At 39.7% G+C, this 26798-nt stretch overlaps 1 protein-coding gene across 4 annotated transcripts in view; it reads left to right on the forward strand.

The window, feature by feature from the left end:
* Positions 1 to 26798, forward strand: part of TRPC6 (transient receptor potential cation channel subfamily C member 6) — a 128910-nt gene that overhangs the window by 78683 nt on the left and 23429 nt on the right. For 3 of the 4 annotated variants that reach the window (XM_053900597.1, XM_053900596.1, XM_019433687.2), the window contains exons 2-5: positions 10955 to 11729; positions 15565 to 15750; positions 18416 to 18580; positions 23554 to 23770. In XM_053900597.1, the coding sequence (XP_053756572.1) occupies positions 10955 to 11729; positions 15565 to 15750; positions 18416 to 18580; positions 23554 to 23770 (1343 nt within the window). The remainder of the gene's footprint in view (positions 1 to 10954; positions 11730 to 15564; positions 15751 to 18415; positions 18581 to 23553; positions 23771 to 26798) is intronic. The other variant, XM_053900598.1, reaches the window with a different exon arrangement.

The raw sequence follows: 26798 nt of genomic DNA on the forward strand, positions 1-26798 counted from the left end.
GCAGCTGAGCTCCCAGAGGAAGGTCACTCTGCCTGTTTCAAGGAGTTGTCAATGGGTAGTAAGGACATTTCATTTTTTTCTTTTGCCTTTGTTTCCCACATCAATAACGTCTTGGGGTGAAGAAGGAGTCAATAGTTTAAGGTTATAGATAGCTGTTTAACATTGGGTAAGTTACTGGGGGCCTTACTTTCCTCACGTGGAAAGTATCTGTATCATTAGAAAATAATTTTTACACATTTCCTCTTCTTAAAAAACTTAAGACAGGTACTTGAAAAGTGAGAAGGTTGAAAGACACCACTTCTTTCTTTTTTGTAAAAATTTTTAATGTTTTAATTTATTTTTGAGAGAGCGAGAGAGAGCGAGCATGCAAGTGGGGGAGGGGCAGAGAGAGAGGGAGACACAGAATCCGAAGAAGGCTCCAGGCTCTGAGCCATCAACACAGAGCCCGACGCAGGGCTCAAACTCATGAACTGTGAGGTCGTGGACTGTGAGATCATGACCTGAGCCGAAGTCGGATGCTTAACTGATTGAGCCCACCAGGCACCCCTGAAAGACACGGTTTCTAAGCGCTCACCTGGCATTTTGGTCTGTGGTTTCACTGTTAGTGCCTTGGTGGATAAAGCAGAAGTGATGCAGAAATATATCCTGTGCACTCACATTCACTCTGTGACTCAGGGTGTTAATAAGGAATCACCGAGTAAGATGCATAGAGAAAACCTGAAACTTGGGCCCCGTTCTCAATTTTAAACTTACTCGCATAGCAATATAATGCAGTTCATCAAAATGGTGTGGTTGCCTGTACAGGGACTGAAGTTTGTTTTTACCATGAAAGAAGAAGGGTAAAATAAGAATAACTTTTCCATAGAAAAGTAGAGCCTTGTTTTTTTGTACATGTGATTCCAAAGCCTCTAGGAGTTAGTCAGCGAGTTTGCTTTGTGTTGCACCAAAGCAATGGTTTCAGTGGTTTTCCTTTTCACCCATCTTCAGGGAAGTCGTATAACTTTTATAGCTCTAGCCACCTGGAAAATCCCATTTTCTACTGCAGCTTGCTGACCAGGCCCCTGACAGCAGAATGTAGCTGTGCCAATGGAAGTAGACACGTTCCATTGTTGGCCCAGTGGAAGTGGGAGCTTTCTAGCTACTATGGCTATAGTCACACTATGAAGCCTGCAGTGTTTTGTTTTGGTGAAATCGGTTTTTGAAAACACAGAAAAGGAGATGATGCAAAAGACCTTGGCTAACAACGTTGGTGTTATGGAAGAGTAGAGAAACGGTGAGTCCTCCCTTCCCTCCGAGGGGTTTTGCCTTGGCCCGTTCCTCTGTAAGAGAGGCACGAACAGCAGCCTGATGTCACCTGTGTGTCCCAGGACCCACTCGTGGTCACTCCAACTAACTCACGTGGGGTGGGGGCGGGGTGCGGATGAGCTCTCCGAAAAGCTGCAGGCACGCCTCTGCTCTGCCAGCGGGGGCAGTGTTTCCCTTCCCTCCTCTGTTGGATTTGTGCTAAATACCTCCTTTTTGCAAACCAGTCTCTATTGTTTAGGGCTACAAAGATGGAAGAGCTAAAAAAAATAGTAAAGTTGAAGGAACGTTCACCACAAAGGCCAGGTAGTGTTGTAGGGGCAGATAGTGATTCAGAATGGGCAGAACGGGGCTTCTCAAGGGTATCAGTGATCTAGTCCTCAGACGGGGGCTCGTTGTGGGGGATACATGCTGTTAATTTTATTAAACTTAAAATTATAGCTCTATCTTTCACAATAGTAAAATAAGATATAAAAATGAACTACAATATCTGTGAACCTAAGTATACAATCTTGCTTTACCATTTATTGTTAGTATGAGTTTAGTAAAGAGTTTTCTGTGTATTATACAGGAATTGTAGAGGCCTCATTTTTGTTTTGTTTTAAGGGTATTCCATCTTAGTTTTTTTCAGCTGTATTAAAACATAACAACAACAACAACACTTTCCCCAATGTGTATCATCTCTGTTTTGGACAAATCCCAAAACATTTCTTTATGTGTGAAGCAGAAGGAATAAAGCCAACTTCACCAACTATAGGAAAATTAAACAAAATAACACTGATAAAGTGATGGGCACGTAGTAAACTTTTAGTGAATGTCAGTTCTCAGCCTGTCAGTTCTAGTGAAGTTAGTTAATATAATATACATATTCATAGGAGTTCACCTGATAGTCTTATGTAGAAGCTAAAAACCTAGGGGTAAGTATATAGTGAACTTACAATTTCCTTGACACAATAAGTGTGTTCAAAATCAAACTCTACCAAATTGCCATACCTCATTTTTACTGAAGGTGGATAAGTGTATCTCAGTTTATGACAAGTACAAATTACTTGAAAATACTGTAGAATAATAACAGTTAAGACTACATATTGAGCACTTACTATTATCAAGTACTAAATGGCTTGCATTATCTTTACGTCAATGAGAATAATGAGTACTGCGTAACGTTCTTAAGATGACTAAGACTTGTAGTATCACGACAGGGCTATAAATAACATTTTCCAAGTAAAATACACACAATATTGTAACCCTCCCACCAATCCTGGGAAATAGGATCATTATAATCCTTATTTTTTAGGAAGCCAGAGAGTCAACAATGGGCAGGTTAGAACTTGAACCTGTGTCTAGTTACTCTTACATCCATGCCTTTAACCAGTGCTCTCTTTTCTGCCCTCTGAGTGTCCTTCCCTGCTGAATCTCCCATTGCCTGCCATAGCGCCTGGGACAGTAAATGTTTGAAATGATGAAGGAAGGAAGGAAGGAAGAAGGAAGGAAGGAACTGTTAAGATCTTGATGGTGGATATGAGGTTTGAGAGCTGTCTAAAATCAGCAAAGAAAGGCATTCTGTAAGTTTGTTTTCTAAATCAGTTGAAGTGTTCCCCACGTCATGCAGTCATCGTCCCCTCTGTATTGCACTCTCTTGTTCATGCCAGGCTTGTGTAGATTTAACCTGCCCCGTGGGCAGTTGGATCTGGCCCCTGTGGTGGAGGTTGGGAGCGTGTTCCAGACTTGTTAGTGAAGGCCGTTCCTTTAGCATGGATACCTCCAGCAGTCAACAGCTTCAGCATCTGCTGAACACACAATTTCAACAATTCTGAATGTTTCTATGACATTACATTACTATCCTTCCCACCCTCAGAGTCAGAACTGCTCATGTTAAGCCTCTTATGAGTATTAACTTAAAATTCAGGTGGATGAATCTTAGTTATGGGCTCATTTTTTAAGATAGTGTAGTGCCTGAAGTTGAATATGAGTGTCTCTCCTGATAGTTAGCTTATTAAAGGGAAAATAAGCCTAGAAAGATGAGAACTGATGCCTCTGGGTTCATAATAAACGCATTGTACACTTGCCATCTTCTCTCTGCACGTGCTTTCATCAGTAGTTTCTGAGGGAGTTAATCATGGCAAAGTCAGACTCACTCTTAGAGAGTGTGCTGGCTGTTGTTGGCCTGGCTCTTCTGCTCCACTTTCTACTTTGCACGCACACCGTCCTCTTCCTTAGGGAGGACATCAATGCAGACCTGTGCAGGCTATATCAGTGGGCTCCTCTGTCCCCAGGCTTTGAGTGGGTGCAGCCCATGGGAGGTCCCTGTGGGATAACAGAGGTCACGAGAGAGGGAGGTCAGGGTGTAAGTTCCCCTAACTCTCTCCTTGAGGGTTGGCTGCTGCCCTCTTCCAAAGGTCAGAAACTCTGTCAAGTGTTATCCTTATAGTTATCCTAACTTGCAGTAACTATTACCTCCTTATGCCCCTTTCAGGCCTAATCCTGCACCATCCTAGACCTGGGTAAAGTGTTGGCACCGTGTTGGATTTCCCTAATTCCTGCCCACACATTCCTAGAGTCTCTTCATTAAACTCCTCCTATTACCCAGTTTAAGTATGCTGTTTTTTTTCCAGCCTGGAATCTGTCTTACACAGAGGTTACTTGTGGAATGGGAAAATAGGTTTGTGTAATACACAGGACTATGACAGCTTCTGCTATTAGAAGCAAATAGTTTAAATCTCTCTCTTTGGTGAGATAATTAGGATATATTTTGCTTGTGTTACACATCAACTTTTTAATATTCTCAAGAGTACTCTACTAAAATAGACCAAAATAGATGCATGTGTCCAGAGACCAACCAAAGAACACTTCAAAGGAGGAAGCCATGATACCTAGAATAATCCAGAAAGTGGAGGCTGAAAAGAAACAATGACATTTCAGACTTAGTTATCATGTAGAAAGTTTCTATCTATAACTTTCATTATTTACTACTATTTTCATTCTCTTACATAGTTGGGTTTCTAATTTATACAAGCAAATGTCAATCGGTGATAAAAATAACCAAAAATATGTAACTTACACACAACCAGCTGGCTCCCAACTGAACATGACGAGCAGTTCAGGAGTCTGTGTTTCACTCTTGGAACAAGGTGGTGGTGTGACGTGTGAAGGATCACTCAGTAAGTTAGTATTTGAGTGAACAGGGGAAAATTGAAGCTAACTGAATCATAATATATATAGAATTTCTATCTTGAAAACTCTCTGGAAGTCACAGGGATTTGGTAATATGTTGTGAAAATGGGTTTATGCTTTATGTGTAGTGTCAAGGACATGCAGAGAGCAGAATCAGTGACAGGAAAGGACAAGAAAATCTCTACTTCTGGATCAAGGCAGTCACAAAGACGCCCTTAAAAAGATATGTCTTCCAACTTCCTCTGTTCCCTATTAAGCTCGATGCTAATTTGAAAGTAATATAAAATGTTGTACATACCCCAGGACACACTGAGGTTCAACCATCGTGTTTTGTTTGTAGGGCTGTACCTTGTATTTGCTCTTGGTTTAATCGGAACGAATGGGCTCTGGGCTTTGACCTTAATTCCTTTGATGAGAAGGACGTGTGAGTTAGACAATTGTGTGAGGGTTTGCAGTGTGCCTTTCTGCTAAGCACTGGGGATCCACTGGTGAATAAAGCAAAATATTCCTTGCTCTCATTGGATGTAGGGAAACCACTCTAATTGTTTACTGCTCCCTCAACCCTGGAGGGAAGGCCAGGGGTGTGTGGCCAGGAATTAAGCAGATAAAGTGAAAATAATTTCATTGTTATAAATTAGACCAAAACTACTTTCATCATTCATCCTTCTAAAGTGGTCTGCAGAATTGCTAGTTGTGTTGACTGTTAATTGTAAGTACTCAAGTCCAATTTTTCCTTGTATAATCGTGCAGGTAATAAAATATATATCCTGGAATCTCCTTTATTTTCACCTTCCCAGATTAAATCTAACAATCTGCTATCTTGGCTGTTCCACGCTGCATGGATAGTTATGTGCCATTTATATTTTCACACGTCTTCTTTGGTAGAATTGTGCTTTGATTTTAAAATTTCAAGTATTTTGGAAACACAAAATAAAAAATTAAGTTAGATACTTAATGTAAAGCTTAGTTTGTATAAGAGCAGTTCCATTTGGTAAAAGCACATTATATTTGAACAGGAAATAGAGGAATTAGTACATATACTCTGGACTCAAAGCACACAGTCCATTCGACTCAGAAGCTAATTTGCATTGCTGGCATTTTCAATAGAGATGGATTATTTCATCTCTCACTATCTGGGGCAACAGGCAATATTTCGCCAGCAAAAAGAATCAGGAAAGTGAGGTATGTAAAAACTGTTGATTTTCATGACTTAATCAGTATTTGAGTACCAAGTGGGCAGTGGCTAGTTACATTCCTTCCTAGAACTGGTATTTAAATATTGTGATAAAACAAATTTTTAAAATACAGACATGAAAATGTAGGTTACTAAACATTTAATCCTGCTAAATATGGCTGAATGGATGAAGAAAAATTCTTAATAAATATTTTTCTTAAATAGAAGAACTGACTTTGCAAAAATGTGCCCTTTAGCTGGAATGAAAATATCTCTTTTGTTGATATATTGCTTTGGGCGGTTGTTCCTCTTTCTAGTAGGTGGTTTTATGAGGTTACTTTGCAATTAATGTACAGTTCTACAGTATAGCCTTGTAAAATCCCTCAGAGGGGTAATGTAATCTAGCAGCATCTCATAGCTTTCTTGAAAGTCTTAAAATGTGTGTTCCTGAAAAAGTGGTTCTACACGTTTTGCTTTTGCATTTGAAATGCAGGGTTAAGCAACACCACTTGTGGCAAAATACAATACATGGAGCCTTTGAGACTGCAGTTAGGGAAGACCAGAGGCAGCAAAGTATGCATTTTGTTGGGTCACCATACTGGCAGCTCTTGGTTTATCTCACTACCAGTGCAAGAACTGCCTTCCGAGAGCATGCAGTGGTTATCTTCCTTGGGCAATCTCAAATGCCTCTAGACGTGTCCTGTATCAGGCTTTACTGGCCACAGAGTACTGAAGAGGTAATGATAATCCAGGCCTTTCCAAAAAATGTGTCAGAAATTCATGTCACTGCATAGGATTAATATTTATGGTTGCCACAATGGGACAAGAGATGCTTTAAACGTGAAGAAAACATTTTCTATGGAAATGTTTTTGCTCTTTCCTCAAAAGAATGGCTGCTATAGGTAGGAAAGCCATAACAGTCTAGAAGAAAATGGGACGTATCCTTAGAAGAGTGGCTTGCTAGGATAGAGCCTGCCATTATTCAGATAAATAGGCATTAAAGTCATATATCAGTCTTTTAAAATTTTAGAATTAAAGATGTCACAAAACTACCTCTGTGTAAATTTAGAGGTGTTATATGAACAAATAGTACTTTGGAAACTAAAAATTGAGATATAAGTTAAATTACTTATAATGATTTTCCTTTTTTTAAAGAGACAAAAGCCTCTCAATTACCATCTCAGTCCTTGCCTTTCATGGGTATTCCATGTGAATAACAGCTGAAAAGTAGTAAAGTTGGTGACCTTCTTGTTCATATAAATGCATATTCCTGTGGCTGTAAAAAAAAAATGAAACTCAAATTTAGGTGCTTTCCAATTTGTGATTTGAATTGACCCTGGAAAAATCCTATGACATAGGCTGGAGTAATTATTTCTCTTGTTCTTATGGTAGAAAAAGAACAAAACAGAGGCTTGGTTCTTGGTACTATTTTGTGTCCATTTTATGCCTTTTTGGTTTTGTTTTTACAGGAACTTTCCCCAAGTTCTCCCTATAGTACTTTTTCATCTCACTTTCATAAATGCCCTGATCTTAGCTCTTTTCTCCCTTCATTTTACAGTTTTTCTTTTTGAACACATTCTCTGTGGTTAGCAACACTTCCTCTCCCCCTAATCTTCGTGGTTCCTCTAGTCTACAATCTACAGCAGCAGCTGTGGGGTAATACACGCTGGAGGGGGTTTTTAGAGGCCAGAAGAGTGACAGAGAGGAGGGAAAGGGGTTCAAAATCTTAGAGGGAAGAAGAATGATAGCTGCTCATGTGACGAGACTCTCCATGCTTCTACTTCATCCATTCTGTTAAGTCAGAAATAATGCCGCTCTTCTAAAAACTCACCTCCAAGAATTGCCTTTCACCAAAACTGACATTAGATGCTGGCAAATTTTTTTATAAGGGAAAATTGCATTCTCTTAGAAGAGACGTTAGAATTAATTTTATTTCTTTTAAATAGAAAAGTATGCCTACTAAGGGTCACTAGCTTTTGGATGAAAAACTCTAATATAAAATCTACAGTACACAATATACATTAAAAAGCAACTTAGGAGTAAATTCTCTAAAGTGTTCTGGTCTGTGTGGTCTTTATCACTAATGTCTCTGGATTAGGTAAGAGAAGCTAATGTGCCTTCGTCTTGAAGAAAAGGCATTGTAAAGAACAAAAAAAAATGTTCTTGAGAATTATAAACATAGCAGCAGAGAAAATTTTTCAAAAGATATATTAGAGGATAATAGAAATTGTCCATAGTGTAATGCAAGAAATGTCCATAGTGTAATGCAAAAACAAAAACCAAACAACAAACCCACAATTAACTGGAAAATTGGACAGAAAAGGTAAGAAAATTTAGTGGTAATCCCAGAATGTCCAGCATCCAAAAGGAGTCCCGGAAACAACACTGACAGCAGGAAACAGAATTATCAGAGAAATGAGTTAAAAATATTTCTCAGAAAAGCACCCATTTCTCCAGATGAAAAGATTTACTGAGTGCACAGAACCACAGAAGAAAGGATATTCCCTCCAACAAAAAATTATGTAATTTTAGGGCACCAGAGACAAAGCGAACATCCAGAATCATATTTCCTAATAGCAACTACAAAAACTAGAATGTAACAGTACAAAGCTTTGAAAATTATTGTTAACCTGGAATTCTCTACCCAGCTAAACTACCAATTAAGGTTGTCAATAATACAGTCATTTTTAGACATGCAAAATCTCAAGTTTACCTCCTGCACATACTTTGTCAGTCAGCTAGTGGAGCATGTGCTATACTAGGGCACAGGAGTGAGCTAAGAAAGAGGAGAGTTTGGGATTCAGAACACAAGGAACCCAAAATAAAAGTAAAGCAAAGAGAATCGTTGGGATGATGCCAAAGGAAGATTCAAAGACAACATATGTTTGAGTCTAGACTGTAACCATGTCCAGGTTAGCAGATCAGGAGGCTACAGAAAAGACTCTTCAAGAGGCTAAAATTAAAAAAATACATAGGATGTTGGATGAATTAAAACAAGATTTAGACCAAAGGAGAGTAGAATTTTGTTGCATTGGTCATAAGTACACAGAACATTAAGCATATGAATACAGGAAGAGAATTATTAACAACTGGGTTTCAGGACATAGGGAAGTAGTATCCTGAAAGACACCATGGTACACTCCTTGTCACAGCTCGGACTATCACTGTATTATTGTAATGTAGTAGTTATCTAACCAAAGTTATGCTGTAACTACCCTGGAATGATAAAGGACCATGAGGTGTGTTGAGGTGTGTCCATGTGGGCGTGTGTGCGGGGGCAGGGAGATTGTTAAAGTGGGCTGAATTTCACCTTTGGTGAGAATTCCATAGATAATTGCAAACCTGGAAATTCAGAAATAACAATATTAATAAGTTGTATGGCTGTAAGTTTTTAAATTGTAAAATAATAAGCTAAAATGTTGACATTATTGCCTCTGGGGATCAGGAAGTGGGGAAAATGAAACACAGAGGGCTGCTGTTTTCATAAAGCATATAGAGTCCTCTATTTGTGTATGTGCATAACTTTGATAACATTAAAAATGGAATGGAAAACAAAGCAGTAGTTACAGAAAGCAAAATACATGTAGAAATCATTCCCTTAATACTTAACAAAAGTTCCCCATACAATATCAAAAGACTGACTTTAGAAATTACTGGTGTTGTAGCCATTGCCCTTGACATCATTTTTTAAATTTACAAAGTTGTCTCTTTAATAACACATCAGGCTGGTCACTTTTGAAGAGACACCATGGATGGCTGGAGGGCTCACTGTTGAATGAGTGTATGGAAAACATTGGAGTCTCCACTCCAAATGGAAACGTTAAAATCTGCAAAGTGCTTGGCTTTCTTAAAGAAGTTCTTGGAATCCATTAACAAATAAATGCATTCTCATTTATATTATAGTTGGTCTAGAGATGATTGGTTAATATGGCAGCATACTGTTCAAGCTCCTTGGAGAATCATAATCATTTGTGAGTTGGCTGACATCTTGCTATTTCTTTGGGAATCACACAACCGTAGACAACACTACCTGGATATTGGATATCAAGATGGTTAAGGACTCGTAGAGAAAGATATTTAGGCCACATTGGAGGGGAAGATCATTTATGGGGTCTTTGGACCAATTTAAGTTGTCTTCATACTGGGAAATTTGTGACAGTCTTCAGAGGGATGGCTCTAGGAAACATTTACAAAGAGAGGAAACATCTATCATATCTATCACCAACCACACCTTTTTCCTTCCTTTCAGCCCCCACCCTCCTAACTTGGCCCTTCCCTGTTCTGCAGTGAATTGTACCTTTGAGTCTGTGGTTAGTGACAGTGATAAGGATTGAGCCGTAAACTTTAAGACATACAGTTATAAATCAATAAGGAAGAAAATGTCCATTGTAGCATTTGACTAGAGAAGGGATCACTGTCTCCTATCACAGACTGAAGGCCTGCACTAAAGGCTGGCCATCTCTTTGACCCATCTCCATCACAGAAGTGTTCCTTCCCACCTGTGCCTTACTCATAATGTTCTCATTTCCAGTGATTTTTAGAACACCTAGCAGAGTCCAAGTCTTAACTGTTCCTATTAATGAAATCTGTGCTATAGTGTCTGGTTGACCCTTCCGTTGGAGAAAGCACTCTACCTGTACCCAACCTCTGTCCCACCCTCCTAAAGCACACCCTCACTTGACTTGTACTCATCCTTCCATTTTTAGCCTTTAACTTTCTCCTGGAAGCTATGCTACATAACCCTGCTATAGGTTTATCATGACAGACAACTGATAACAAGGCAATGTTCTAGTTCCCAGTTTCTCCCATTAGAGTATAAGATTTATAAGGGCAGAAAAGTTTCTACTTTTGTCACCATTGATTTTCCTGGGCCTTATACAGTCCCTGGCCCTGGCATAGGAGGCAACCAGTAAGTATGTGTTGGATGGATTTACTATTTTCTCTATTTTTTAATATTTTCACACTGTATATAATATTGGTGACTGATTGTGGGTCTTTCTTATACTATCTGTGATTGAAACACTCATATTAATCCTTATTTCAATGGCACAGAGAGATTATAGGAATTGCCAGAGTCTCCACTCCAAATGGAAACGTTAAAATCTGCAAAGTGCTTGGCTTTCTTAAAGAAGTTCTTGGAATCCATTAACAAATAAATGCATTCTCATTTATATTACAGTTGGTCTAGAGATGATGAGACAACATCTCATAGACTTGAGGGTTGCATTAGTTGAATGGCAAGTCATTTGGCTCACTAAAATGCTCTTAATATGATTTGTTCCCAATCTTTCTATTTCCTTATAGCCAGGACACCGACAACAGACTGGCCCACCGGCGGCAGACGATTCTCCGTGAGAAGGGGAGAAGGTTAGCCAACCGAGGACCAGCTTACATGTTTAACGATCGCTCAACAAGCTTATCTATTGAGGAGGAACGTTTTTTAGATGCTGCTGAATATGGCAACATCCCAGTGGTGAGGAAGATGTTAGAAGAATGTCTGTCCCTCAATGTTAACTGTGTGGATTACATGGGCCAGAATGCCCTGCAGTTGGCCGTGGCCAACGAGCATCTGGAAATTACAGAACTTCTTCTCAAGAAAGAAAACCTCTCTCGTGTTGGGGATGCTTTGCTTCTAGCTATTAGTAAAGGTTATGTTCGGATTGTGGAAGCTATTCTCAGTCATCCAGCTTTTGCTGAAGGCAAGAGGTTAGCCACCAGCCCCAGCCAGTCTGAACTGCAGCAAGATGATTTTTATGCCTATGATGAAGATGGAACACGGTTCTCTCATGATGTGACTCCAATCATTCTGGCCGCCCACTGCCAGGAATATGAAATCGTGCATACCCTCTTGCGGAAGGGTGCTCGGATTGAACGGCCTCATGACTATTTCTGCAAGTGCAGTGAGTGCAGCCAGAAACAGAAGCATGACTCCTTTAGTCACTCCAGATCTAGGATTAATGCCTATAAGGGCCTGGCAAGTCCAGCTTACCTGTCACTGTCTAGTGAAGACCCAGTCATGACAGCTTTAGAACTCAGCAATGAGCTGGCCGTGCTGGCCAACATTGAGAAGGAGTTCAAGGTAGGTCTGTAACGTTAAGGACTGCACTCTTCACTCATCAGTCAAGGTGTATTAATAAGCTTCCATAGGTGCTTAGGATTGTGCTAGCTACTGCAGACAGGAGGTGATTTTGTATTTTTTTTTCAACAAGCTCTTTGTTACAATGATATGTAGTAACACTTGAGGTCACCACCATTTAGACATGTTCTATAGACTTTACATTTATGTCTAATTCTTATCACAACCTTGAGAACCTTACTTGCTTTTCAGATGAAGAAATGGAGGCACAGAAAGGTCACTTAAAGCCCAAGACCAACAACTGGTAATTGGCAGAGTTGGGACCAGAGTCCAGGCATGCTGTACTCTACAGCCAGGTTCTGTTTCCTCTGGAACTGTGTCTGTGTTCACAGCATGGCGAGAAGTGCTGTTGAGGCCAGAAAGATGAATAAGCTGGTGGAAGTCACGGTGACTTGAGAGACACATGCACACGTAAATATATATGATACAGAGAGAAGTGAAGTTACTAGGTGGACTGTAAGTGATGTGCTGTGGAATCCAGAGGAAGCAACATTTAATTCAGATTAGTTTTCAGGGAAGGTACAGGTACATGGCATTTCAGCTGTGTATGGGCAGAATGCATAGGATTTGAGGAGGCTGAGAAAGAGGGAAAAAATGTTTCAGAGCAAGATAAATTTTGCCTTTAGCTGCAAGGATACTTACAAATGTCAAGAAACAGCCTGTTTTCAGATCTTGCCTTTGATGATATAGAATAAAATAAATGTGTTTTATGGAATGCTTGCCAAATGCTCAGCACCATGCGAAGTACTTTGCATGTGTGGTTTCTTTTTTTTTCTTTTTTCTTTTCTTTCCTTTTCTTTCTCTTTCTTTCTTTCTTTCTTTCTTTCTTTCTTTCTTTCTTTCTTTCTTTCTTTCTTTCTTTCTTTCTTTCTTTCTTTCTCTTTTGAGGCAGAGAGGGGCAGAGAGAGAGGGAGAGAGACAATCTTTTTTCTTAAAGCTATTTTTTTTAATGTTTACTTATTTATTTTGAGAGAGAGCAAGCATGAGCAGAGGAGGGACAGAGAGAAAGGGAGAGACAGAATCCCAAGCAGGCTCTGCAGCTATCAGTGGCTCAATCTCACCAGCCTGGGATCGTGACCTGAGCCGAAACCAAGATACTCAACCAACTGAGCCACCCAGGTGCCCCTGCACGTGTAGTTTCTTTAACACTTATTTAATCTAACTAACACTCAGTTTTCTCATTTGTAACATGGGAATAATAATAGCGCCTACCTCATGGGATGATTTTATCTAAGATCACATGGCTAAAAACTGAAGGATCTGCGATTTGATTACAGGTGTATTTGAGTGGAAAAACCCAAGCCCCTAACCACTCTATAGACAGTGGACATGGGGAACATATGTACTTGCACACCTTAACGTTTGTCCCTGTGACCCTAATTGACTGTTTCATGGAAAGGATAAAGCTGTTTCCTTGTGACTTCCTTATACTATCCGACTAGATACCTGTTTAGAAGGAGCATGAGCCAGTCTCCGTTAGGCAGAATTTGTTTCATCAGTTTGCCTTCATGGAGTCTGTTTGGACCCGCAGTTAGGAAAGCATAGCCTGTTTAGAAGTCACTGAGTTGTAATAGGTCACTTGGCAGGATTAACAGAGAGGAGCCCAGGTAGGTGCTGTACCCACACCCATATAGGCTTCCCTAAAATACCTCCTTATTGCCTAACATCCAGAGCTGCTTGGACTCCACCATCTTCCTCTCCTGATTCTCCCAGGGGACATTTTCATTCTAAACACACCAGCAGCTTCAGGATGGCGGAAATAACTAGCAAAGCTATAACTCTAAGAGTAAACTCTGCCACTGAGGCCATGTGACCTCAGGGAACCTTGGTTTTTTGATGTGGAAAATGGGAATAGTATTTGCCCTACGTGCTTCCTACTTCTTCCCACTTTTCAAAATAGAAAAGCTTTCCACAAAGAAGGGACAAAGTGGCATAGTCCTTAAAGGCAGAGGGTTTGGGGCCTACCAGCTGGATTTAATGTTTGATTTTGACACTTAGTGGCTACATGATCTTGGACACATTATTTAACCAAACTGAGCAAGATGACCTAAAAGATTAAATTAGGTAATATAATCCATTTGCCATGCAACAAACTCAAGCTGATTGGTTTTCTTGATTAACATTGACCTATAAATGGCCTTATTTCAATGTAAGAGAAAAAAGGGGGAGGAAGTATTAGAAAGACCTGAATGAAGATGTTAATACCTGGTGTATATATGCATAAGACAGAGTTGTGTTTTTAATTGACATATAGTTGACACATAGTGTCACATCAGTTTCAGGTGCACAACATGGTGATTCAACATGCCTGGACATCATGCTGTGCTCACCACAAGTGTATATAGCCACCATCTGTCCCCCAACAACACTATTCCAGTATCACTGATTGTGTTTCTGACTCTATGCCTTTTATCCCCTTGACTTATTCATTTCATAACTAGAATTCTTTATCTCCCACTCCCCTCCACCCATTCTGTCCATCCCCCACATGCCTCTCCTCTCTGGCATCCACCAGTCTTTTTGTGGGTCTGTTCCTGCTTTGTTTGTCTGTTTTGAGTCCACATGTAAGTGAAATCATATGGCCTTTGTCTTTCACTATTTGACTTATTTCACTTAGCATAATACCATAATGTGGTCACAAATGGCAAGTTCTCATTCTTTATGGCTGAGTAATATTCCATAACACACACACCACATCTTCTTTACCCATTCATCTATCAATGGGCACTTAGACTGCTTCCATTTATTCACCATTGTAAATAATGCTGCAACAAACATCAGGGTCCATGTATCTTTTAGAATTAGTGTTTTCATATTCTTTGGGTAAATATCCAGTAATAAAATTACTGGATCCTATGGTATTTCTATTTTTAATTTTTTAAGGAGCCTCCATACTGCTTTCCACCACATCTGTACCATTTATATTCCTGCTAACAGTGCATGGGGGCTTCTTCTTATTCTACATCTTTGGCAACACATGTCTTTTTGATTTTAGCCACTCTGACAGATGTAAGGTGGTATCTCATTATGGTTTTGATTTGCATTTTTCTGGTCATCAGTGATGTAGAGCATCTTTTCAAGATGTGAATTTTTTATGTTTGAATATGATCTATACTTCTTAAGTCTTCCCAATGTAATATTAGGTCATCATCAATAAATTACAACAGAAGCATTTGCATTAAGTTTTCTTTTCTCCAAAGAAGAATCCTGGTTTTCAGTCTTTATATTAGATCTTGTCTTGGACCCTGATTTTGGTACACTAAGTTTCTCAATACAATTTATTAAATAGATAAATGACATATGTTTGCTTTTCTCTGGAATCTCTCCAAATGTCCTGTGTTTCTCAAGTTTACCAACAGTTTACAAGATCTTACAAAGATCTACCAAATGTACATGATGTGCTTGCTGGTGAAGTCATGAACATGAGACATGATGTATGCAAAGTGATAGGATCCTGCTGTGGGAAAAGTTGCTTACTTCATATTCTCCTGATCCTATAGGTGACTTGGGCACAGTACACTATTCAATAGCTTTGCTTATGTTTTAGATAAATTTCCTTTCTTTGGAGATGAAGAACATCTTTATGGTGCTAAGATACTTCAGAAATCACTGAGTAGAACAGCAGTTAAAGCACATTAAAAGAACAGTAAACCCAAAGATTGAATTTTTCTGTTTGTTTCCTCTCCCAACTGTCAAGTGACTGATAAATTCCACTGCGTCACCTAGTAAATGTGCTACTTCTCCATTATTGTTTTTTGTTTTGCTTTGTCTTTCCCAGAATGACTACAAAAAACTGTCAATGCAGTGCAAGGATTTTGTTGTTGGACTCCTTGATCTGTGCAGAAATACCGAAGAAGTGGAGGCCATTCTGAATGGGGACATCGAAGTGTATCATGGTGGGGGAGATCACAGCCGTCCAAATCTCAGCCGCTTGAAACTTGCCATTAAATATGAAGTAAAAAAAGTAAGGCCAGGCCTGAAGCCCCATTTACATTATTTCCATTGTTACTGCTGCTGTATAAGGCTGAAGAGTTGGCATAATCAGCTCGAGCTGGGTTTTTAGTTAGTTGCATGAGGCAGTTTCTCTAATCATACGTGCTTAGCTGTGAGTCATGTAACCTACACTCCACACAAGTCTGTGACATCTGGACGTGTTTATGCCCTGATTGCCAGCCACTCTCCTTTACTTAACTAATGATATAGAAATGACTTCGTGTGTCCAGGTGATAAGGCGTTGGTCGTCTGAGAGGAACATCAGTGTTTGAGACTCTGTTCCAGGTCCCATCTGTTGTGTTCTGATCCAGGACCAGTGCCCTCAGTTCCTGCTTTAGAACATTTGAATCTCCTCCTGCACCATGTGTATCTGTGGGGCATTTTCAGTCTCCGTCTTCGTGCAGCACCTCCCATTCTTGATTGCTTTCTTAGGTTACGTATCTTTAAAAATATACTTTTTAAGGATAAAACAGTATAGATATGGCCCTTTCTATCTTCCCAATTTTTTTTTTAAGATTTTACTTTTAGGCAACCTCTCTATACCCACTGTGGGGCTTGAACTCACAACACCAAAATTAAGAGTTGCATGTTCCACTGACTAAGCCAGCCAGGCTCCCTTGATCCTCCCAATTATTTTTTCTTAATGTTTATTTATTTATTTCCAGAGAAAGAGAGAGAGAGGAGCTGAGAGAGAAGAGGAGAAGGAGAGAGAGAGAGAGAGAGAGAGAGAGAGAGAGAGACAAAGGGAGAGAGAGAGAGAGAGAGAGAGAATGAATCTCAAGCAGGCTCCTTGCTATCAGCATGGAGCCTGAAGTGGGGGCTCACACTCACAAACCATGAGATCATGACCTGAGCCGAAACCAAGAGTCTGATGTTCAACCTACTGAGTCACCCAGGCACCCCTGTCTTCTCAATTCTTAATGGAGAGTAGTTTCTCTCCATTATATTACTCTCCACAAATTCATATCTTGTACATCTTCACATTTCAGTAAATAAACATCCATCTCATCTTTTCAAAGGCTGTGTTGTTATATCACTATTTCATTTAATCAGCTTACTATTTAAGGGTGTTTATTACTTTCTTCAGGTTTTTGTTAATTTAAAACATTTGCTAAGTTTTCTTTAAAAACAGTGCACCAGTTTACATACATGCCAGAGGTGTATGAGAGGGCTTATTTTTTCTACTCACAATAGGTGTTATTAAATCTTACAACTCTGAGAAGATAAACATTGTTTCTTGTTTTAATGATCTTCGAGATGAGCCATCCTTAAGCATTTGTAGTTCTTTTAACCTTTCAACATTTTTTATCAATTTTTATTTTGCATTGTTGCTTTTTGTAGATTAAATAATGTTGCCCCCTGCCATATGTTCTTTGTAGAAAATAAATACGTGAGAATTCAAAAATTCTGAAAAATAACAAGTAAAATTTAATTATTAAGTTTTGTTAATTGAAAGAATTTATGACACAGAAATAAAAATAACATCAGTGAATAGAATAGGCAGTCCAGGAACAGACCCATATACAAATGGGAGTTAATAAGTTTAGCATTGTAGGTCAGTGCAGAACAGATGGCATGCTGTTTTAAGAAAGTATTTAAACATCTGGGCCTGTAGGATTTCTCTTTCTTTTTCTTTCTTTCTTTCTTTCTTTCTTTCTTTCTTTCTTTCTTTCTTTCTTTCTTTCTTTCTCTCCTTCTTTCTCTCTCTCTTTCTTTCTTTCTTTCTCTCCTTCTTTCTCTCTCTCTTTCTTTCTTTCTTTCTCTCCTTCTTTCTCTCTTTCTTTCTTTCTCTCTTTCCTTCTTTCTCTCTCTCTTTCTTTCTTTCTCTCTTTCTTTCTCTTTCTTTCTTTCTTTCTTTCTCTCTTTCTTTCTCTTTTTCCTTCTTTCTCTCTTTCTTTCTTTCTTTCTCTCTTTCTTTCTTTCCTTCTTTCTCTCTTTCTTTCTTTCCTTCTTTCTTTCCTTCTTTCTCTCTTTCTTTCTCTCTTTCCTTCTTTCTCTCTCTCTTTCTTTCTTTCTTTCTCTCTTTCTCTTTCTTTCTTTCTTTCTTTCTTTCTTTCTTTCTTTCTTTCTTTCTTTCTTTCTTTCTTTCTCCTTAGAGAGAGACAGCAGCAGGAGAGGGGCAGAGGGAGGAAGAGAGAAACCCAAGCAGGCTCCATGCTCAGTACAGAGCCCAGTGCAGGAATGCAGGGCTGGATCCCACAACTCTGGGATCATGATCTGAGTCGAAATCAAGAGTCTGATGCTTAACCAGTTGAGCCACCCAGGCACCCCTGGGCCAGTAGGATCTTTACATCACTGTTTCTAGATGGAAAATAACATATAAATGTAAAAGTCCTTATGTGAAGCATTTATGAATCTTTTTATAATATTAAATTTCAGAATTTTTTCTATACTTTCAAGGGAATCCCATTAGTTATAAAGGAAAGATTTGATAAATTGGAATCTTCGAATTTATATAATACATGTTAGAACCTCCTGCCGCCTTGCTTGATGCTTGTCAGCTAGATGTTCTATGTTTACTCTTTATTTCTAACAGTAGTTTTCATGGGAAACCACAGAACAAAATATTTAGAATCCAAGAGTTGGTGAACTTTTCTTTAATCAAGCTATTAAATGTTTTGTCACTTCCCTGCTAGTTTGTAGCTCATCCAAACTGTCAACAGCAGCTTCTGTCCATATGGTATGAGAACCTCTCCGGTCTGCGGCAGCAGACCATGGCGGTTAAGTTTCTCGTGGTCCTGGCGGTTGCTGTCGGATTGCCCTTCCTGGCTCTCATTTACTGGTTTGCTCCATGCAGCAAGGTATGTCTGTGAAGCCTGGACCTTATCGTCACCTACAAGTAGGTCAAGCTGTATATATCAGAGCCAGTTAAGCAAGGAAAATTCTGTTTTCCAAATGAAAATTTCATAGATGTCAGAGTTGGGTTTAAAGAATATTATTGATTTTAATATTACAAAAATGACATCTATTTGCTATAGGAAATAAGGGGAAAAGTGGGTAGAAAATTAACCTGTAATAGCACCACTGTTAAATTGAGAAAGAAAACCTAGTTACTATGTTTCCATCCTCTCTGTAGGCATGTCTAATTCATATATGTTTTGAGGTTATAGTATGCAGTGAGCACATATTTCAAATATAATCCTAAAAGATAAACATTTTTTGTCTTTTATTCCTCCTTTGACAAAGTTTGAGATTAAAGTTATTTTTTTTTGTATTTATTTAGCTCATATTACCAGATAAATCTTAATCTAAATAAAGAATAATCATGTAAATACTGACGTGATGCTTGGTTCAGTCAAGAATATTTATTTTAGGGATGGACTAATCCGTAACTGGACAGCAAAGATAGCCTATCAGCAAAATCCACGTGCCCAGACTTTGGTGAAAATATGTTCAGATGGATCCAGCCTTTCTTTAGTGTGATGGAACAAGTGTGAAACATGTGGACCTATCATTCTGTTAACAGGCACAGAATTGCATTGCCAAAAATCTTATTCTTCCATGTTTTTGAAACCACATTTCTGTAATGTTTAGGTTTCAAATCTGAAAGTCAGACTGAAATAATTCTAAAGCTATGTGGCTGAAATGTCAGCTGGACCATCCGTGTGCTCTGTGAAAATGCCACTTCAATATGTGCTGTTCTTAACGTGGGCCTGACTCATTTTCAAACTTTGTAACTCATGGATGCAAACACATGTATCCCCATTACCAACATACTGTCTTCTTATTACATAGTCACATACTTGATGCTTTAGCTTAGGACCTTCCTAAGTGGTTTATAGGTGCAAGGCTTTCTACGGAGAGGGAACAACATTATTCTTTGTGGTGGCAATGATAGAAACCTGCGGGAAACTGGGCGTTTTCTCCTGAGGGTAAAAGCTATCATTATACGTTGTTTTTCCTTTAAAAAGATAAGGCCCCAAAACTGAGCTTTTATAAGTAAAACATAAATGATGAAAATAGTGAGATTTACTAGAATTAGAAATTTGTAGCATAGATTTTCTTCTAGAAAGGTACAGTTTTCTTTTTCTTCCCTTTTCACAGAAATGACAGATTTCACTTTGAAACAAAAACTCTGACCCATCCTTATGGGCACATGGGCTCCATCTATGCATTTACTGTCTCTTCTCTCTTTAACGTACATTTCCTGAGTCTTCAGACATGTGAGCTGAATGAAGTATGTGGGGGTGGGGATGTTCTGAATTATCTTTGTTCACTGATTACCCTGTGCTCAGTAAAATTACAGTATCTTCCTAAACTGAGTATTTGTCCTTCTCCATATCCAGTGAGTTCTGAAGCATGATGCCTTCCAGAATGCTTGCTGTTCTGATAGGAGACTATTTGGGGCAGTCTGTAGAATTTCTTAGATTTTGACTGAATCCTAATTAACCTGATTTCCTTTACTATTTTCTTCTTCCCTGGTCATGTTTCTTTCTTGGAATCTGTTTTTCATCCTTGTGTAGGAACCTTGAGGCAAATAATTAAATTATAAGGACACTGTCAAGGTATTTTATTTTAATATCTAAAATCTATTTTACTGCCTGTTATTTAGCCTTTGAAGCTTTATGATATAATCGATTTTCACAATTTTTCCCTTAGCAATGAACATAAACATTATTCACAGGTTATGGGGGAAGATTGCTCAAAATTAATGCTTTTATTTAAAATATCATTTTAAATACTAAAAAATTTCCAATACATCCATGAAAATTAAGGCATCTAATTGCAAGCCTGTGCACCTTGACAGAGTCTGTTCCTGTTTAAATTTGGGTTTTCTTTCCTCAAGTCTGCTTTCTTCTTTCAGAAACTTTCTTTTCTTCACTTATTTTCTGTTAACACCATAACCCAAATATGTTTTATGGTCATTACAATAAAAATAGGTCAGGGGTGCCTGGATGGCTCAGTCAGTTAAGCATCCGACTTTGTCTCAGGTCGTGATCTCATGGTCCATGAGTTCAAGCCCTGCATCAGGGGACTGACAGCTCAGAGTCTGCAGCTTGCTTTGGATTCGGTGTCTCCTTCTCTCTCTGCTCCTCCCTCCCTCACTCTCTCTCTCTCAAAAATAAGTAAACATTAAAAAAATAATAAAATAAAATAAAAATAGGTCATGCTGTGATTTCAAGCCATTTTAGCTTAAGCTATCTTCAAACTTTTCTGTTTCTATTGGTTTTTGGAGTTAGGTATTTAGTCATTAAAAATACTTGAAAAAAGTATAATATGTAATATTTAAAGCCAAGTATTTCTTTCAGTGCTTAACCTCAAAAATTTGTCAGGTGCATTAATTATTCACCTTATTCAATTGATTAGTGCCCTTCTTTAACCTTATTAGAAATTTGTTTACATCCCACAATGTATAAATGACAAATTTTACTAAAATGGATAACTCACTTCAATTCTTAAAGTCCACTGAATGGTGCCAAAAATCTCCCTTAGTTAAAAGAGAAACAAAAGTCTAAATGATTTGAAATAGAGGGTATGATAAATATCTGAACACACCATTTTAGTTTCCTGCCAATGAACTTTTTGTTTGCTTGTTGTTTGTTTGCTTTTTTCCCCTTTAAACCAGCATGTTTCATAACAGCGAAAATGCCTGGCTTGAGTCTCTTCTCCCCCTTCTGAATAAAATCAAGAAGGAGCCAATATTACATAAGGGCCACACCCCAGTGGAAGTGGGGAATCGCACACTCTGCCCTGAGGGATAGGACACTGTCCAGGACAGTTCACCTCATGTCCCAGAGCGATCCAACCTGCTTATTCTCAACTCCATTTTTATCCCCAACCTCTGTAACAGTTCATATTTGTACAGAAACATAGTTAAGGACAGTGGGCAAAAGAAAATCAAACCTACTGTGTTACCCATTTGTTTTTGCTTTACACTTACTCAGTTATTTGAGAGTTCTACTTAAACAGGATCTTAAAAAAACACACTGTTTGATTCAATCTAATGAGTGTTCTTATGAAAGTAGGATTTTTAGACATTACTACAGCAGAGTTTTACAAAGTAACTTTGGATTGGCTCTGCAGTATATCTAAATATAGCTGATTCTCTGGATCCATTGGCTTCAAGCTAGCTAGCTAGCTAGCTCCATCTAGATACAGTGAGATAAATACTTGTGTGCACATGCATTCTGATATTCTGACATAAGATCCTAAATACCAAGAGAGAAGGGACTAAACTGTATGATTTGTTTCAGCTTTAACTTTTATGGTTTTGAAAACCACATAAACAAGTAAAGTCTGTAGGAACAGAGAACATTGATTATATTCCTTCCATTGTACTATTTACTTTTTTCAATATTAGAAGGAGCTTCTTTTTTTCTAGAAGAAGTGACATATTTATGTACCTCAATGAAAAAATATGAAATTGTGTTGTAAACCATATAGAGGCATTAACTCAGAAACAAGAACTGCTCTCAGGCTCCAGCTCCACCACGTATGAGCTGTGTGACTTTTAGGCCAGTGTCTGGACTTTTGTCAGCCTCTTCATCAACAACAGTGGCATTTTAGGGGCACCTGCTCTTAGAACCATTGTCATGGTGACGTGAGTTCACAGAGTAAAGCCCTGAAAACAGTACTTGGCACAAACAAGTGCTGGCTAAGTGTTGGTGGTGTGTTTATCAACTTACACATTTTTTCTGGAATAATAAGTTCGCTTGAAAGGCTGTTGGAAGTTATGAACCCTCTCCTAAGGAAGGGTCCTGTCCATACCTCCTGGGTGGCGGTTACCATCTTAGGGGGTGCGCAGAGCCCCTGAGACACATCTTGGACTCGAAGCATCCTTCTGCTGCAGCGAGGGGGATTTGTGCGTCTCAGATGGAAACTAATCCGGGCCTGTAGAAGCACAAGAGCTTTCACTGCCTCCATAGTTCACACAGAGAGTCTGATTTTTACATAATTTAGGAAATTTACTCATTGCCACTCAGCTAATGAGGGAATGAAACTGGAACCTGACGTGAAAATTTTGGATTTTCAATCCAGTGTCTTTCCAGGATATTGTTCCGAATGTATAATGGGAACCGCCCTGCTGCCCTGTCCTCAGTGGGGATTTCTCTCCTTGGAATTGTTCACACAACACCCGCATTGCTTGCGTGTCCGTGAAACACACAAGGGCAGCGAGCAAGGCCAACGTCGACCAAGGTCCAGGCAAAGTAGATTCAGTTCAGTAGTTTCACTGCTGCCTCCTCAGCACTTTGTACCTAGTAAGGTAGTTGGCTTAAAAAATTTTTTTTGATGTTTGTTTATTTTTGAGAATGAGAGACACAGAGCATGAGCAGGGGAGGGGCAGAGAAAGAGGGAGACGGAATCGCAAGCAGGCCCCAGGCTCCGAGCTGTCAGCACAGAGCCCGACGCGGGCCTTGAACCCGTGAACTGAGGGATCATGACCTGAGCTGAAGTCAGATGTCTAACCAACTGAGCCACCCAGGCGCCCCAAGTAGTTTGCTTTTTATGAATGATGATGATACCATGCCCTGCCTTTTGTTGTAAAATACTATTTGTCAGTTATATAATATTTTTAGAACTTAAGTATCATTTAACACAAAAGTTAATTTATTTAAACATAAATCCAGAATAGCAGCATATATGGATGAGGGATGTGACCAAAATTTTAGCACAGCATAAAGAGTTGCTGTTCTTTCATAAATTATATAAATATACGTAACCTTCTTAGGAGAATATTGCAGTACCCAGACATTTATTCTTGTGCACACGTGTGTGTGTTTTGCAAAGTGTACAAAACAAAGTTAAGATTTTCTTTTGCTGTGCACTGTGGCAGATGGGGAAGATTATGCGCGGACCGTTCATGAAGTTTGTGGCACACGCTGCTTCCTTCACCATTTTTCTGGGGCTGCTAGTGATGAATGCTGCTGACAGATTTGAAGGCACCAAACTCCTTCCCAATGAAACCAGCACAGATAATGCAAAACAGCTGTTCAGGATGAAAACGTCCTGCTTCTCATGGATGGAGATGCTCATTATATCCTGGGTAATAGGTAAAGACCGATATTGTGTCATCTTTGTTTTGTTCTTTTTTTTTTTTTCACAGCTTAGCACTTTGAATGACACTGATTCCTTCACACATCAGCTATGCAAATACATTCCGCACGATACAGTGCATCATTTTCTGTTTTTAAAACACAGTTATCTCGGGTTCATTATTGGGGCACAGCTTTGTCACATGCCATGTGCTTTTTAAGTTTCCAAGAAAAACCCAGGAGGAAACAATAAGATAGTATTAATTGAATCCTGCCAGGGACGAAGTACTCCCATTCATGTTTTGGGAGAGCTAGGACTTCAGATTTCACAACGACTGCATGATTTTATGTTGAGATGTAATGGGAGCCAAAGCTAATAGTCATTCACATTTATTGAACATTTATTATGTACCAAGAACTGTTCAAAGCCCTTCACATACCTGAACTCACACACTCTCCCTGCACCTCGGTTTTGTAATCTGTAACATGATACCAGCATCTATTTACAATGTTCAGGTGAGGATTGAGTAATTTCCTTTAGATCTCCCAATGACAGGTGAGGCAGAGGGAAAGCAGTCTTAACTAATACACTATTTGTCATCAGAATCAATTGTACACATGGCTTGCCCTTAAACATAATGCAAACGAGAAAGGTATTTCAATCGGATTTTACGAATGAATAGATTAAATAGGCAAGTGGTGCCTTCATTAGGTCAGGAGGATCCTGAGCTGAATGTGACCCAGTCCTTGCAGCCAGGAGAGTTAAGTGTGGGGGTCAGGTCAATAAGTAAATCAATAATGAAAACCACTGAGACAAATACTGTAATTGAGGCACGATTAGGGTACTGTGAATGTACACAGACTGGGCATCTAAGTCCAGAATGGGGTGGGTTGTGGAAAGGGCAGAGAAGCCCTCCCTGGACGGTACCTTCCATCTAAGACTTTGGAGATGAGGTAGTGTTAGCTGGGCAGAAGGTTTTGGGGGAGTACGGACGCTACAAGGTGTGGAAACATTGCATGTGAAGCTAGGGCCTTAGGGTGCACCAGGCACCCTTGAAATGTAAAGAGTTCGGCAGGTGCCTTTGAGGGCATGGGTGATGGCAGACAGTGAGGCAAGATGGCTGAGGGTGGCTTTCAGCATTGGTGATGGCTCTGTCACATCTTAGCCAGAGGACGGTGAGTATGGAGGCTGAGAGCCCACCACAGGCTCCCTGACAGCAGGGTGAGGGTGGGGACTCAGGCCTCGGGGAGTTGGTGGTGCACTGTGCCCATGGAGGGAGAGATGTGGACTCCACCCTGGACCACTCCGTGGTGCTGCACTTCTCTGAGAGGGAGAGAACGGAGGGACGATCACAATTGGTGCCTGGAGAATGAGAAGCTGATGACTAAGTCTGGGTTGTAGTTGCCTTTGAAGTGCCCTGGGGATTTTCAGGCGAAGATGCCCACCAAATACTAGAAAATACAGCACCCCGGAGAAATAGGGATGAGGGCTTACCGTGTGAATTACATCACCGAGGGTAATATAAGCCTTGGATAAAGAAGAAGAGTGTGATTTTTCACTACTTCTTTTCCAATGTAATTGATATTTACCTTATATCACAGAACTACAAGAAATAAATTACATTCCAACTTAGAGCATTGGATTTAAAATAAGAACAGTCATTTGGACATTGCCTTTATCTTAGTAAACTAACCGCCTATGTGCTAGTGTCTGTGTGTGTGTGAGTATAAAGTATGTAACACAGTGCTTGGCACGTAGGAGATGTTTAATAAATTTCAGGTAATTATGGTTATTATTAGACTTTTCATTGAGAGTGTCTGTTACTTTTATATAGGAGTGGTATTTCCTACTGAAAACAAGCAAGATAAGATTCTAGTTCAAGATGAAACTTTGAAAACATTCAATTTTGTGTAAGGGGATTAGATATAATGAATGTTCATTTTTATCCTTTATCAAATATAATGCACCTCATACTAATATTTTATTATAAACATTAGAAGTTTTTCCTTTTTCACTTAGAAATCTAAACCAGGAATGTTATGTTAACTTTTAATGTTATGAGTACATTTTCCTTAGAACTGCTGGCCCAGCACCCTTTCTACCTGAGATTCCCAGATTCACTCACAGGGTCTGTTTATAGGAAAAGCCAGAGCAGGCAGCTTCAGCATTACAGCATTAGTCAGACTTGTGTGTTGGTTTCTGACGTGGATAATCGTTTTCTTCTTGGAGTTGTTCTGGAAAGAAAGCTGTTGCGCCTTCTGGAAATATTAGTAAGAAATGGCCTATTTGGGTCAGCTGGTGGGCTTGAGGCCTTCTATTGTTCGCAGAAGGCAAATTTATCCAGTTTTTACTGGAGACAAACTTGGAATGCTGAATTATGGAACTGAGCTGCAGGAGAGCTTGATGAGGCTGACTGGCGAGCTGACACCCCTGAGAGGGGGGTGCAGCAGGAACACAGTGGGGGAGACATGCTTGGTGATGCCGATGTGCAAAGATCCCGGGGGGCACTGTGTGAGCTGTGTCCAGACCACATCTGAGTGCCACACGCGGGAGCATGTCCAGGAGAGCAGCCACGGGAGTGAGTGTCCCCGCCATGGAGCAGCTCTTGAGGAGACTGGGAAGGACCACTCTGGAGGGTGGGGGTAAGAGGACCCTTATTTATTTGGAGAGCCTCATATGAAGAAAAAGAAGATGAAATGGGGCTCAGGCTTCATGGTAAACCGGCCTTTCCTGGGGAATAGACAGAATGAGCACACAGGTGGTTCTGTTTTGTTTCGAGAAGTTTAGAGGCAGAGGGAGTTTGCTCATTCTCTGCTGTTGTGGCAGATCCACACTGAAGCGATTCTTCTGAAAACCCAGCTGTGGGATGGGCAGCCTTCAGCAGTCTGGCCACCTGTCTCCGGCTCGACACCCAGGTAGAAGTCTCCCCTGCCCCGAGAAGCTGCCCAGGCTGGGGGGTTCTCAGCTGTGCCTGGCAGCCCCCAGGGCTCCGTGGAGTGAACAGGACGGAAGCTTCCTTCAGGCAGACTAATTCACTGTGTTTTG

The sequence above is a fragment of the Panthera pardus genome, unplaced genomic scaffold (genome assembly GCF_024362965.1).
Source record: "Panthera pardus isolate Hobbes unplaced genomic scaffold, ASM2436296v1 HiC_scaffold_12, whole genome shotgun sequence".
In the NCBI taxonomy this organism is placed as follows: Eukaryota; Metazoa; Chordata; class Mammalia; order Carnivora; family Felidae; genus Panthera; species Panthera pardus.